The 14630-nt window shown below is 47.1% G+C and overlaps 1 protein-coding gene across 1 annotated transcript; it reads right to left on the bottom strand.

Moving 5' to 3' along the window:
- Nucleotides 1–8754: 8754 nt before the first annotated feature.
- amigo1 (adhesion molecule with Ig like domain 1) lies at nt 8755–13472 on the bottom strand. Its single transcript, XM_088921188.1, has one exon. It carries the CDS (start codon nt 13422–13424, stop codon nt 11907–11909), a length of 1518 nt encoding a protein of 505 aa, XP_088777314.1. The 5' UTR covers nt 13425–13472; the 3' UTR covers nt 8755–11906.
- Between the last annotated feature and the right edge of the window lie 1158 nt (nt 13473–14630).

The following is a 14630-nucleotide window of genomic DNA, read 5'->3' on the forward strand; positions in this document are numbered from 1 at the left end:
CAACGCCCTTCTAAAAAAAACGCGGAACCAAGTTGATGATAATAAAGAAGGCTCCACGGCCGAAACGTTGTGTTTTTTGTCTTCTCTTTTCAGTATGGAAAAAACCTATTGCTTGTTCCCAATGATAATAAATTCGTGAGCGCCGGGCTGCGTACGAAGAACAGTTTATTTTTTATCACGCTTGGTGGCAGCAGCAAGCTGCGACTTTAGGATCAAAGCCCCTTTCGTTTGCGGTATCTGATAAACCACCGCAGCGGAATCTCTCAGCTGCTTTATTGTGCTGGGAGCAAGGCCGTGCGACGGTTTCTATCTGTTCAGTGCATCGATTGAAAATGTCAAAGCAGCTGAAGAAAAAAAAAAGAAGGAAGAGGCTTTATAAACCTTAACAAGAAGAAACGCTTCCAGAGAGAAACATTGCATCTATGACGGCTCCAATATGTAGTTTTCATGACTGCTTGGAAAATACTCTGTATAAAAACTCTGCAGCATAACGCTGCACACCATCTATCCGCAACATTGCTGTGAAGTAATATTCGGGTTGTGTGCTTAAATGAGAAACAAAATAGAATTCTTCCCCACAGATAAATTAAATATTAGCAGAAAGATTTCCACAGGAGAAGATAGAAGCACTTTAGGACACTATACTAAACTTAGCATTTCCCCTGACCATTGACACCTACTACATTACAATGTCACCTGACACCATCCTGGGACAAGAGACTGGAAACTGTGGTTCATAGGGACTGGTCCACCACCACTTACAGTACTGTTAAATCAATAATTCACCAGTGCACATCTCTGGGGGCAGCTGAGCGGTAAGGCTGAATGGATCGGGGTCCTGCAGGCCTGGCTGCCTGCGGAGGTACACTTCTAATACAAAATCAGGTTGCGCAGCACACAGCCTGGGCCCTGGTGAGAGGCCATGGCACAGCAGAACGTGTGAACTCCTCTGAGAAAGGCTGCTGGGCCTCTCTCTCTGACAGGGAAACTGCCAGCATGCTCCTCAGCTCAGTCATTTAAGAGAGGCGTAGAGGGGTACACCAGAGGGGTGACTGGTCCCCCACCGCTCTTCGAAGGCTTTGCTCTCTCCTTGCGTTTATGGGTGTCTCCTGCTCCCCCCCCACTCCAAACCGCCCTTCCTTTTCTTCTTCTCTAACTGGTCCCTCGCTCCTTTCAATTCCCGCATACAGGCTGTGGCTGACATCGCCGCAGTGACAAACAGCAGGCCCCGGTGCCTGCCGGTACGGGATGTCTTCTCCCGTCTCCAGTCAGCTGCTCTGTCACTAACTGACCTTCCTCTCCGCGACTGGGCGAAGGGCGCAGATTGTAAACCGCCTTTGAAGACGCCACTGTGGGGACCGACCCCACAGCCCACAGGCACAGAGAAGGGTTGTGCGTAAACCGCTACCAAGCGCTGACAGATGGCCGGGCGCGCAGCAGAAAAGCAGTTTTGGAGCCGCGGCGCTGTCTCCTGTTACTGTATCCGCGACCCCGTGGTAACCTTGCAGGCTTCCAGTTTTACACCTGTGAATAATTCACAGAGGGTTATTAATGTACAGCGCTCCACTGATGGTCCTCCAGGGCACCGTGCTAGGACAATACAATTGAGGTGTGCATAACCGCTCGGCTAATTTAAATGTAGGTACACGACGGCGCAGGTGGCAGTTTAACGTTTCTCACCATTTGGTCGTCAGTTTAATACCGGTACCTGCATTTCTAAGATGTTCGGTGCGGACAAATCTAACAAAACATTTCGGCCCACCGTCACTAAAACAAATTTGAATCGCGCTTTGCGAATCTTAAACCACGATTCTGAAACTGATGTGACTCCGTATTTTTTATGTGATTTCTGTTCAAGAAAAAAAACAACAACAGCAGGCTTCTGTGTTTGTTGCACAATGTTGAATTGATTTCGCTACATGATCCGTCTTCCCCCTCACAAGCAAATACTTCTGTGGAGTAGAAATGCAAGAGAGCCCTTTTTTTTTTTTAGAAAAAAAAGGATTAATTCTGTTTAAAGGAGCACAAAATTACTTTAATCATAAGGTAAAATAGACGGTGCACAACAGTATCTCTAGACAAAGCGTGTAGCTCTAATTGCTTTTCCGCTTTGGCTGCAGGGGTTTAGTAGAAACCCCCTCATCGTCTTTAAAGAAAAACTGAATTCTCTTTCCGAGAAGAGGCTGACTCACCCTCCAACATCAAGATTGTTAAAGAGTATTAAACTTCAAGCCCCTTTGCGTGATGCCTTATTTAAATATTTCCATCACAGTACGGACGTTTTGTTGAAGGTATATTTTCAGGCATTTCCTTGTATTTAATTGCTTTTACTTCATTTTGATCAAATACAAATGTTGCTTGAACATAACGTGCTCCCCTTGTGATTTCAAATTCCTTGCACTTTGTATAAATCTTTTACCTGCACACAGACCATATTTAATTCCTGCCACTACGTGCCGCTCCGCCGTATATATAAAGGTCACGCGTCGGCCAGAACGTCTCAGTAGAACCATTTCCGGTTGTAAAGGTATGGTCCCGGTAGGTGTTGACGAAAATGGCGATGGGTTTATAAACCGTTTAAGAGCTGGTGGCGTCAGAGTGTAAGTTTGAAACAGTGAGGTGTGGACATCTCTAATGTCTCAAGTGTGGAATTGAGTCTGTCAGTAAATAAGTGACTTTTCAAAACAGAAATGGGCCTTATGTGGTACCAGAGGACAACACTACTACTGATCATCATAATAACTTATTTGTAAAAAGTAAAAAAAAACAAACAAAACAAAAACAAACAGGATAGGATGTAGGTCGATCAGACACAGGCCCTGGTTAAGAGGTGAGCTTTGAGTTTGCATTTGAAGAAAGGTGAAGAGTCAGCATAAGGGCATTCCATAATAAAGGAACAGTGACAGAAACAGCACAGTCACAAAAACCCAAGACTTACTCCTGGGTACAGTTAGAAAAGGACCAGCTTCAACTGAACGGAGCCCACGGGAGGGAGTGTAAACATGGAGGAGTTCAGAGATGTATGATGGAGCCAGATTGTTTAGAGCCTTGAGAGTCAGTAACAGGATCTTGTATTGAATACATGATTTTATAGGCAACCAATGTAGAGACTTAAGCGTAGGAGTGATATGCTGCCAAGCTCTGGTGTGAGTTAGTAGTCTCACTGCAGAGTTTTGGACATATTGCAACTTACTGAGAAGAATGTTAGGGAGCCCATAGGGCAAAGAGTTGCAAAAATTCAAGACCTGGTGTTATAAATGCATGAATCAGGCACTCAGTGTTAAACATGGATAAAATCACCTAATGCAAGCAGTATTTCTAATGGGAAAAAACTGTCTTAATCACATTTTTCACATAGGGCTCAAAAGGCAGGAGAGGCCCAAGTGTGACTCCCAGATTCCTCACAACAGCTGACACATGAATGGGGAAGCCATCCACCACTACTGTGGAGCTCTCCAGCTTGTCCAGACAATTGGTACCCACCAGTAAACAGTAACATTTCTGTTTTGCCGCTATTTAGCTTCAGGGGATTAGATGTCATCCAGAGACTGATGTCATCTGGGTGTAGTTTTTCTTGCTTTGCTTCAGTGAAACTTCAGGAAGATGGCTTCCAGACTGGCAGTCTGACAAAGGGATGAAGAATAGAAGTCTCTGCTCATGCACACCAACACTGACCCTTTCATTCCAAGAATGACACTAATATTTATGCATTGTGTTCGCTGGTAGGATTTATGACAAACATGTCTCCGTCAGTGGCAGTGTCCCTTAGGCAGAGCAGAGGCGAACACTGTCACCAGAGAAGATGCAGGAATTTACTTCAGAGAGGTCAATCTCAAGCCTTGACTGGCCTTGGTGTGTGGACTTTACTCTCACATGTCAAGCATGAGATGCACAACATCTTAAAAAAAGTGCATCATGCTGCAACACGGTGCTCCCTGTCTCTATGCTGTAGTATTGCATTAGGATTTGAGTCTGGGGGGAAGGGTACCTCCTACTGGTCTTCCATCAGCACTACTTGCAATACTTGTTGCATTTTCTTCCCTTCCTTTCAGGATGCGAGTTCAGGCTCCCACAAGACACATGCCTGCTTAGTCTCTGAGATGTGCTGAGATCATTCACTAAGCACAGGGATCTGCACTGCTGCCAGATCTGTGAGGCGGAGGTCAGGCTTATCTTAACTCATTCTTCAGCGCCCATCCACTTTTAAACTCTTTTTTTTAATTGACCTTAAAATTTTAAAGTATTTTTTTAAGTTCCTTGATGCAAAGCAATTTTTCTCAACAGCTGGGCCCCGTACTGCTGGCTAAATTCGACCTCCTTTTGTTGAGCTGTTGCCCAGGAACTGCTGCCTCCGTGTGACATGGGAGAGTAAATTATTTACTAGGCTTGCACTTTCAGCCTCTGAGGAGGAGCTGAGGGAAAAGCTGGGTCTTGTGGCAACTTGAGACTCTTCCTCCTGTTATTAATAGCACTCATCTGGGATGTGTACGATCCCTCCCCAAGCCCCACTTAGCCAGAGCCGGTCAGGATGACGTGATCCAGATTCCAGGTCCAGCCTGGCTCGGAGTCCCAGGAGAAAAGGCCATGAAGTCACACCTGCCAGTTGGTGACAGATGCGTTCATAGGGAAGTGATGTCCAGGAGGGAAGTCTAAAGGCTGATGCTAAGTCATCACCAGGGATTGCAATAATTGACTTCCTCCCTGCTAGGATTTCTCAGTTTCTCAGTTGTGTTATGGTGATCCATCGACTTTTAACGTGAGCATCTGGGCCAGCTTCACTGAGCTCTTCTTCCTGGCTTGGCATCCCAAATACCAGCTCAGGCTTGAAAGAAGAAAGGCGCCACATGGGTCTGACATTTTTAACTCCAGATGTCAGAGCTTGAAGTCTCTGCAGGGTAGCTCAGGTCAGCAGGAGATGGTAAGAGCTTCCACGGGGGTAATCAAGTCATCTGTCGCCCATTCTTGTCTAATCACACTAGTTATCGCTGGAGACACTCTCCTCCACCTAGCCAGACCCCCATCCAGCCTGTTTCAGTCCTTCAGATGTTCTTCCACACATTGACTTAACCCTCCATGTATCGTCTCATTTCTCCTAGTGTCCTTCTCATGTAAAGCGATCTTCTGATTGGGACTGAGTAACAAAACATGCCTGCATGTTTCACAGACAAACTTGGACTTTAGTCAACTCTTGGTCACCTAGTTCCTTCAGTGCTGTATCATGTAAGTGTCATGTTGTGTTATGGCTGAGGTTAGCACAGGGCGGCTCTGCAGCTCAGTGCAGCAAGCTGGAGTGAGGTTATACCTCACCACTGTACAGGCACCTGCAGTGTATGTGGCTACACCTACATGCAGAGTCATAGTCCCTAAAAGCACACGAGCGTCCTGACATGAGCCCAGAATGGAGATCCAGTAGATCCAAAGGTCTTCTATGGCTTTGCCCCGCTTGACACCAGCCAGGGTCAGACAGCAGTCTCTCAGGCCCCTCAGCAGGCAGTGCCTCCTCCAACAGCAGGGAGGAGGTGGAGGTTTACTGTTCTGCTGCTCTGCAATGCCTGGGGTTCTACAGCTCTTCCTAGTGTGACTCTTGCATGCCCTCCTAAAGGTCAGGGAGCTTTCACCCTCAGCTGTTTCTGAAGGCAAAGCCCCTGGACACTTATATCCCTGAAACCTTAAGGAATTTCAGTTACAGTTGTGTTTTGATTGACTGCACCTTTCACCTTTTAAAAACTCCACAGGACAAAGTAACACATACAAAATACAATACCTGTAATCAGAAATTGTTTTTTTTATTTTTAAATTATTTTGATATAGTCTCTAGAACCTCCATTGTCAGGGGAGATGGATAACTGTACACTTGCAGACATTGTGAATTTTCTGATGCATCCCATGTACAGTACAGTTATTACACTGTTACAGCAAATGGTTCATTCTGCACAGACAGGTGGACCGTGGGTCTGGGGCGGTACAGTCTGGCTGTGCTGAGCACCCTGGTCTTTGCTGAAATCACACCAGACAGTTATTATCACATATTGTCGTCTTTTAGACATCTCGAGAAAGAATATGGACTTGGGTACTTGTGTGCCCTGCTGCACCTTCTGCTGCCTTCCTGTTGGACTGTTTACATCATGTTAAACAAGTAGAGGTGTACTGTTCTGGACCACAATAAAAGCAGGTAAAAACTATTGTAAAGTAAGTAAGATTCGTAGATGAAACATGTTGGAACCTAACAAAGCTTAGGAATCTGCAGGAGATTGTATCCTACTGTTGGCCCTGTAGGAACCTGATGGTACCTGTCCAGGTCCTGTACCACCAAAAACTCTCCTGTAGGAAAACTTCCCAGAATAGCCCTGAAATAAGATTACTTCTGTCTTTGCAAGGCTGTGTTTTTTAACATTTAAAAACTGGATTTTTTTAACATTGACTTCACCAAACAGCTGCCCTTCAAGCTGGGGTTTACTTTGTTGGCTGTGTAACGTGGGTGAATCTTCCTGCAAGCTGCGTAGCTTCTAGAATCCTTTGACATGATGCTGAAATGTGGGTGTGTATTCTGTCGAGGTGTGAACTCGTTCTCACAGCTCTGCCTCTTAGGTAGTAATACTGGCTGGCTGACAGAGGCTTTACACAGCAGGTTGGATGTTGCTGTGCCTTAATCCAGAGCATCTCAGTGCAACCAGACAGTGTCTGAAGGGTTTATCACACTTGTTCTCTCAGTTCCTTTACGGCACTTCATCTTGCCAGGGAATGGGAACAATTAAAGGTGTCAGCTGCTTGGCAATGGATTTGTCCTTCATTTTTACATGCATCAAGTCAATTACTCTATTTAACCAGGAGGTTTGATTCAAATGTTTTGTGTGCATGTGATGCTATGTTGGCATTTTTCTGTGGTATTTCATTATTGCTAGTATTTGAATGGCTTTATTTTTTTTACCTTGAGAAACAACTGACTGACTTTAAAGAAACTCAGGAAATCTCAACCCATTGCCTACTCAGTGCACCCAATGTTTTGGTAACATCCTAAAAATATATGGCTCTGCTGTGCGTTGCAGCAGTGCGATATTTCAGACTGTAGGGGATTTTGTAGAAACAATATTCTTTCCAGTTTTGTTGCAGCATATGCAAATAAGCAGAAACCTTTAAAACATTCAGCACATGCAGCGTGAACATTCTCAGAGTTTGTAACTGAGCTGCAGGCGTTGTCTGAATGTCTGACACAACCATACTGAATTCTTCTAGTAACACCGTCATAACCTTGCAAAAACTAACAGAACATAACCATGTTTCAGCATTCCTGCGGCTCTGGGACCCGGAGCGTTTTGCCCTGTTAGCTGGGCGCTGTCCTTGCCTGTCACTATTTGGGCACGGCCAGAGGAGTGTGGGCAACAGCGATCTTTGTGGGCATTGCGCCCCTCAAGGATTTGTCTTCCCTCTGCTTTGACAACTTTGCTTTGCAGAGTCTGGGGGCACTTTTTAAAAATAGATGCTTTGCCAGTTTGCCCCCAGCTTTTGTGGCCAGAAGAGCTGGCATCATATATGCAAGCTTTGTTTCACTGCGCATATCAGCATATTCAGCACATATTTCACCTTAAGAGCTACACTTTGGCTCTTGTAAACATATTAAACATCATCGACAGTTACACACAGCCTAACCACAAGGATTTCGGCACATAGTACACACACTTTAAACATTTTCTTAAGACACTGAATCATTCCACTCAGCACCGAATAAAGGAGTGTCCGACAGCTGGCCCTAACACCCAAGACAGACATTGAAATGTTTTTCTCTATCACAGATGCAGACAGAAGCTGAAAGGACTAACAAAAACAAAGCATCTACACTGTTTCTATTACACAGAGAAAGGCTGTTCCAAGCCTTTATTACAACCCTTTTGAAAAACGGGTATCGATTGAAACATTTGTTGCCAGACAAGTACAGGAACACCACTAGCAAGGAAGAATTACCTGGCAATTTTCTGCGGGAAAAAGAGCAGTTTGTCCTCTCTGTGCCCTGGATGTAAAATATAGCTCTCATGTCCTTTTGAGTGCCACTACAACTTATTATTTTTATAAGCACAGGGAATGTGGAGCAGTCTGTAATTTTGTATTACATAAGCAAGTCATGGCTGAAAGGTGAAAAGGAAAGATCCTGATTTCCCGTTTGCTAGTCCAAATTAAACTGCTGCTAGGTTGCTCAGCCGCGCTGGGGGCATTTCTGGTGGTTCTGCTGCTCCGTCTGGGGCCCTGGAGGAGGCACGACTGGCTCCTGTGGCAGAGTGGGCCCAGCAGGTTTGTGCTCTGGCCTGAATAATCGAAGAGGCTCGCATTTCGCAGAACTTCGGATCATTTAACTCTCTCCTGGGGATCGCTGTCCTTCTCTTGTCGCTTTCAGGAAGTGTCTGATTTAGCCCTTAATTAAGCTGGCATTACAATGCAGTATGGCTTAAAACGCCTGGCTGTTGGAGAGTGAAGCTGCAAATGGCCTCCCTCCACATCGTTCGTTCTGCAGTGAGCCGTGCCGGGGTGTGTTCTAGCCCATCGGATCTCGGAGTTGTGGGAAACTAAGGAAAGGAGAGGTCAACTGTGTCTCTGTGCAGTTTTGGGACTTTGTTGCAGTGTTCCCAGAGGCCAGCTCGGCAGCTTTGGGAAGCAGCCCAATACTGCTGTTTGCACAGCCATGCACAGTGGGAATGCACAGAGAAAATCCAGGCCTTTTGTCTCAGTTGTTGGACCAGTAACAGAATTCAGAGCAGATACACATAGTTATAAACTTCTTTATTCTATAAGTAAATCAATAAATGATGAATACTACATACAGTGCAAAATCTTTTCAGTCAGAAGATATATCAACATTCAAGAAGTATGATATGGCTAATACTTGTTTTTTGTTGTTGTTTGTAGTTTTTTTCTTACTTTAAGAAAGCTTACAAATGAGAAGAGACCATCCGACTCTTCTAGCCCGTTTGGTGGCTGATAGTTCATTGATTCCAGGATCTCATCCAGACGGTTCTTCAAAGAAGCCAGAGTATCAGCTTCAACCACATGGCTGGGCAGCTTATTTTAGACTCCTACAGTACCAGAATCTATCTACATTTTCCAGGAATAGTATACATTTAAAAAAAGGATCTGAATCTAGACTCTGAATCAAGAATCTAGTCATCATGCTAGACCTGATGTACTATAGTACATTTTAGAAGATGTTGAGGAACTGGCAAACCTTAATCTTGTTTGACCAATTTAACCTGATTCCAATGTCTTAAGATTTTAGAGTGACAGACTTGATTGATTGCTTCTTAACTGGTAATGGGCGACAAGATATATATTCATAATTTAGAATCCTCCTTTACTCTTCATTTGCCTGCAGTACAATTGCTGGAGCCCCCCTCACCCCTAGCAAGCAGTGGAGGAACTCTAGTGCGCTCTGTCCTAGAGAGTTGAAGATTTATCCAACATCCTCCCACAAAATGGTTATTTTCCTCACCGTTTTAATAACTTATATAGGAAAAAAACATATTTTGCGAGTTTTCGACCATGATCACAGTGATACAAATCTGCCCAGTTTCTGGCATAAAACATGTCTGAGAATAAACACAGAGAAAAGGGATCTCAGGGCCTTTCACAGCCTTCCTCCCAAATTAAAATGCCCCTGTTCTGTGAAAAATGCATCTGTATAAATGAACACAACAGAGAGATTCACTGGTCTTTCATCGCCCAGATATATTTAATGCCCATCCTGTTTTTCTGGAGAGGACAGTCCTAAATTTCCTCTTTTCCCGTGATTTAATTTTATTTACATTCTCTTCCCCCCACTTCTTTGGTACGCGGGTTCGTTTCCAATTGACGGCGATTAAAGGCACAATGAGAATACAGAGCAGTCCGTCCCGATGGGCTGGGTCTCGGTTTCGACTTTGTGTGACAAGGATGGTTTGAGGCGCTGGAACAGAGTTCAACTGGGGGACAGAGAGCACGCTGACACGGGACTGTGGTAGCTGGGTTTAGAAAAGCAAGCTGCCATTTTTTTCTGTTTACCACACTGAATGTACAAGAAGCAAGCAAGCATATGACTTGATTCCATTAAGAGACCTAATTTAGACATCTTTTGCTTGTCGGGACAGACGAGTTCAGCTTATCGCAGACCCTTCTTACCTGGTGAGTAATATTGTTGTAAAACAGCCACGCTGAAGCCCTGCGGTTTTGTCTTTCTCAGAATTAAGATACCCCACGTCATTTTGCTTTGACCATTTTCATCTCTTTTGCTGAAGGAAAGCCAATTAAATGCTGTTTATTTTTTAATTTTTCTGCGGTGAACTTTATCACACAGAACAGCCGCAATACTGTATGGACTGTTTGAACAAATGCCTAGAATGTTTCAACTACATAAAAAGTCGTTTGATCTGGTAAAACTTGCTTAGAAGGAAATGGTTCCAATTAATTTTTTCCTTCAATTATCTAATTAATGTAGCTTTTAGGATCAAGAACAAATACAGCCCAGAGTTCTTAATTAAAGCCAGGAAAAGACATTAGTTTTGTGCCTCCTGTAAAAGCATATCATTAAGTTTTAGTACATTTAGTCCTGCAATCACCAGTACAACAGGAGCTGAGGACTCCTGTCAATATGTTTTCAGTTCCTTCTTAACCTACACTTGGACACCAGCCTTGGATACCCATGCAACAAACAATGTCAATAAAGTATGTTTCCCGGCTTAAATTTCCATTTAAAAAAAAAAAACCCAACTAACTTGAACTGTGAAATTCAATCCCTTTACTGTTGTGACTAAAGCCTGCAGCCAGAAAGCTGACACTAGTGTCCCGACACTGATATTGCACAGGACTATCAGATATGCCAATTCAGCCATCAGTTTAGAAAATAAAAACTTTTTATTCACTCCTACCCCTTATCGGGGTCATTTCCATCTTTCGCCTTTGATGCCTTCCATTTTCACTATATTATTTACTAGTGCTGAAAGATGGAGATTTGAACTCTAGCTCAGAAACCTAAAAACACCATCACTAGGTACAACCCCTCTTGTACCTTCAGCAGTGCACAAGCAGCCCAGCCTCGCTCCTCCTTGAGGTGATATGCTATGTGTTGGATGTGTCTTAACGTTTGACTTGGGGCATGCTGGTAAATCACCATGCTAGCAAAACCACAACATGTTATTCATTTTCCAGAGATGTTTTCTTTACAGGACTCCAGAGGTGCCCGGCCCAGACCCTTGCTTGCACAGTACTCCAAGTGTAGTGCAGCGTGGCTTGGTTACGCTACCTGATGCCATTAAACACTGTTTCCTGTTTGGTGGTGGCCATTCCTTCAGCTTCCCCTTGTCGTTTACAGTGATTCAGGGGCCTATTCATAGCACTGTGCTCTTGCCTGTCAGCAGCAGGGAGTTTAGTTCGGCCCTTTTTTGTAGGAAGAAAGGCGGTTTGTATTAGAGTATTCATGTTAAATATTAAATGAGTACTTCAAGTCTCATGCTCGTTTCTTATTTATAGATGTACAGCGTTCCCATGGACGGACTCTTCCTTATTCTTTTTTTTCTGGGACGTATTGTAATTATTGTTATAATTATTGTTTAATGGGCCCTTCTCCCTTTTGTAGCTTCTGCCAGCATTACTAGAGTTTACCAGGCCATTTCACAGTATAAGAGATAAGTGCTACAAATTAAACTGCTGGAAAGGGTTATTTCTTTGTTCCTTTAACTTCGTCTCTCTATTTCTGTCTCTAACACGAGGCTAATGGAACATACAGCCCTCACTGCAGTCAACCGCTCTTGAGAACTAGTTCAAACACTGACCAAGAAGAGCAACACCCCAATTCCCCCATTTCCAGAAAAATCACAGTAGGACGTTCCACCCCCGGGGTGGCGGACGCTGCGAAGCGCGCACAGACGTGAGATGCGCCCATCATCTCTTTACACCACAATGGGTGTGTCGGAAAACACCGAGCTGATGGACTCGGCGTCTGACCTCCTTCTCTGTCCCCTCGCTCGCTTCCTCTCCTGCTCGTCCTCCGTGTTAGGGTTCACCTTTCCGTTTTGGCCCTGCAGGTCTTTGGAAGGCTCTACGAACGCCACGTGCCTGCTCAGCCCCGCCTTGCTGCCCAGCACGTCGTGAGTGGGCGTGGCGCTGAGCGTGGAGGAGTGGATGCTGTCCTCGTTTTGGCTCTTGGCCTTCCCGTTGCGGGGACAGCACGGGCAGCGGCAGGGGGTCAGGTACAGGTAGATGAGCACCAGGACGACGCTGGCCAGGCAGCCCACCAGCGTGGTGTAGGCAGTGTTCAGCGTGTCGTTGCCGGCCTGCAGCGTGACGTTGTGCACCTTGACGGACACGTACAGGGTCTCGTTGAGGGTCTCGCTCACAGCGTAGCAGGTATACAGCCCCGAGTGCTCGACCCTCACCGGGCCGATCTGCAGGCTCCCGTTGGCCAGGAGCGTCAAGCTCTGGTTGCTGGTGGCCGAGGTGACGATCTCGTGGTTGGGCGTCACCCAGGTCTTCACCATGTCCCTGTGGCGGCTGTCACAGCGGAGGGTCAGGGTCTGGTCCAGGTACACCTCCTCGTCCGCCTCCTTCACGGCGCTGCAGTTCATGTAGTCGCCGTTCAGCTCGAAGACGTTCACGGCGGTCTTCTGGGGCCCCGGCAGGGTGCAGGTGTAGTCGTCCTTAAAGTCCACCGCGGAGCTGAGCCTGCGGATGTGCCAGTGGGCCAGCAGGCTGTAGAGCGCGCAGTCACAGGCGAAAGGGTTGTTGTGGAAGTAGAGGCCGTTTTTGATCCAGGCCGGCAGGATCTTGAGCTCCTGGATGGGCAGGCTCTTGATGCGGTTGTAGGAGACATCAAGCAGGCCGAGCTTGGGCAGCCGGGTCTTCTCCTTGACCAGCTCCAGGGGGAAGCGGGCCAGCTTGTTCTGGCTCAGGTACAGTTTCTGGAGGCTCTTCAGGCCGCTGAAGGCGGAGCGGTCGATCTGGGAGATCTGGTTGTTGTAGAGCAGCAGGACCTCCAGCTGGGTCAGCGGCTCGAAGAGCAGCTCGTCCAGCTGCTGCAGGCTGTTGGAGGACAGGTCCAGGTAGTGCAGCTGGGTGACGTACAGGAAGGCCTCGGAGGAGATGAAGCTCATGCCGTTGTGGCTCAGCAGGAGGTTGGACATCTTGGGCAGCTTCACCGTGGTCCACTCGGCGCGCAGCCGGGTGATGCTGTTGTAGCTCAGGTCCAGGACGGCCGTGTACTCCGGCAGGGCCTTGGGGATGCTGGTCAGGTTCATCTTGGAGCAGCTGACGATGTTGCTGGCGCAGATGCAGGTGCGGTGGCAGTTCAGTTTGGAGCCCGCCGCGCCCGCCGGCAGCAGCGCCAGGAAGGCCAGGGACAGCAGGGCACGGAGCAGGAGGAGCGGCCACCCCATCGTGCAGCTCAGCACCCTCACGGTGGCAGGGGGCATCGCCTGGGGCAGAGAGCCGACCGAACACCTCAGGGGCTGGCTCTGGGTTGCAGCTACAAGACAGTGGGAATGCAGTTCAGAGAACAGTGTAGGAGGAGCCTGCCTTTTTGAAAAACAGAGATCCTAAGGTGGCCAGGTCCAGTCTCGAAAAGCCTCCCTCTACGCTCTGCTTGTGGCTGCTGGGTCCTGACTTAAATCATGACTGGCATCTTGATTGCAATCTTACAGTAGTGACACGTCTCCACCGCCAACTAGCCACCCCCCTGCACGTTGACTGATATTTACTGGCTACTGCTGCTCCCCAGATCTCTCCTGCTGTAAATAGTGTGTATTCTTTATTATTATCTGCTGTATGTGCCCCGCGTGAGGACACGGCAATAGCGAGAAACGCAGTCGCACGCGGGCGGAAAAGAACAACAACAGAAGCTGTTCCTCACTTACTGTCACGCGCACGTGTCCGCACCGCCGGGAGGAGGCGAGTGTCCAGCGGGAGCCGCGGAGCACGTTCTGAGCTGGCGCGAGTTAAGTTCCCAAGTGTTGCATTGCACCATTTTCTACCTACACGCGCACACCGTCGTACACACGCTCCAGCTGCCCCTTCGCTGGCTGGAAAAGTTCACGCCGCGGCTCGCGAAGTGCGGGGTACCTTGCCACTGCTCCTTAAAAGTCCACAGCCCTCGATTTAAAGTCTCTATTGGCCCCAAAGCGCAGGTCCGCTTCTTCTCTTGCACCACAGCGGTGCGAGAGCTAAGTACAGGCGCAGCCAAACCTCCTCTTAAAATGACTAAATAAAGGAAAATTCCAAATCCGTGGCAGGGTAGGTGCAGAGGGAAATACAGAGTTCTCCAGCAAAATCTCTTGCCAATAGAAAAGATTTAATTGCTGAAAAACTGAAGTGGGAACTGCGGCGGAAAGGAAAGCACGTCTCTCTCCTCTCTCACCCTCGCTCGGCTGCTGTCCCTCCCGAGCCAGCCAGAAATCAATACGTCTAAACAAACCCCCAAGCCCGTAACCTTCGTTTCCAGAAAGAAAGTCCAGCCGGCCTCCGTGTTGTCCTGCTGCCTCAGCCCGGCACTCAGATCCTAGGATCCGCGGAAGAGCAGGACGCAGAGCCGGAGCCGCTCGTGAGCAGGAACGTGCCTGCGCTTCAGCAGTCGGACAAGATGTACGGAGAAGCGGCCGCCGCGGTCATCCTCACCTACAGGA

The sequence above is a fragment of the Atractosteus spatula genome, chromosome 7, assembly GCF_055471065.1.
Source record: "Atractosteus spatula isolate fAtrSpa1 chromosome 7, fAtrSpa1.hap1, whole genome shotgun sequence".
NCBI lineage: Eukaryota > Metazoa > Chordata > Actinopteri > Semionotiformes > Lepisosteidae > Atractosteus > Atractosteus spatula.